Source organism: Buceros rhinoceros, unplaced genomic scaffold, assembly GCF_000710305.1.
Source record: "Buceros rhinoceros silvestris isolate BGI_N320 unplaced genomic scaffold, ASM71030v1 scaffold38202, whole genome shotgun sequence".
Classification (NCBI taxonomy): Eukaryota; Metazoa; Chordata; class Aves; order Bucerotiformes; family Bucerotidae; genus Buceros; species Buceros rhinoceros.
The window spans coordinates 1-860 of NW_010398978.1; the positions used below are offsets into that span (position 1 = coordinate 1).

General features: G+C 46.3%; 1 protein-coding gene across 1 annotated transcript in view; it reads left to right on the top strand.

Annotated features, from left to right (window-relative positions):
- Nucleotides 1-517: 517 nt before the first annotated feature.
- The window catches only part of HPS3 (Hermansky-Pudlak syndrome 3), a gene marked incomplete at its 5' end in the record, with an annotated part of 15,918 nt that continues 15,575 nt past the window's right edge, over nucleotides 518-860 (top strand). Inside the window, one exon of the mRNA XM_010131309.1 lies at nucleotides 518-857. Within this exon, the coding sequence (XP_010129611.1) occupies nucleotides 518-857 (340 nt within the window). The remainder of the gene's footprint in view (nucleotides 858-860) is intronic.

Sequence of the window (860 nt, forward strand, 5' to 3'; positions counted from 1 at the left end):
GGGGGCTGTGCCGGGGGCTGGAAACGCCGGGGCTAGTGGAGAGTGCCTGGCCAGCTCATCCGCCCCGGCTGTGATCTGGGCTTCTGCCTCGGCTTTGCTTCGATTTCAGCCTCGGGACGGGTGATCCCTCCAGCCGATCCCGCAGTCCCTCAAAGTGTGTGACTTTACCTGGTCTTCGGAGAACAAACCATTTTCTCGTCAATGGATATTGTCGGGGGCGGGGGGGCACAACACCTTGTCTGCAGCTACAGCTTATAAAGCGGATTCAGGTAGCAGGGAGTCTGGACCTAGGTCTGTAAATCCGTTTTTTTTTTTAAATGGTATGTGAAGCATGTGCCACCCGGCAAAGAAACTTTGGATTTCCTTAGAGAAAAAAAAATGTTGAAAACTGTTTTTTAGAATTTTATGTAAGAGTTGAGAATTCAGTATCTTCTTTGTACGTACTGCTGCAGGTAAAGGGCTCAAAAACTGTGATCTGTTCTTTCGTGATTTATCAGTACTGCTGCTTTCTTTTAAGGAGACTATCTGGTAACAATTGAAGAGAAAAGCAAAGCCACTTTCCTGAGAGCATATATGAACTGGAGGAGCATGTCTGCAGGGAGTTCCCGTGTTTGTGTTCGGATGGTTGGTCACAAGATGGAAGAGTCATACAGTGAAACCTTAAAAGAACAGATGTCAATTGTGGAAATGCCACTTTCAGATCCTCCACTGTGCATTTCATGTTGTCCGGTAAACGGAGATCTTCTTGTGGGCTGCAACAATAAACTAGTCTTGTTCTGCTTGAAACCCCTGGTCATAAACCAGGACTTGACTGTGTTAGACTTTGAACGCTCCTTAATTTTACACGTTGATAACCTCAT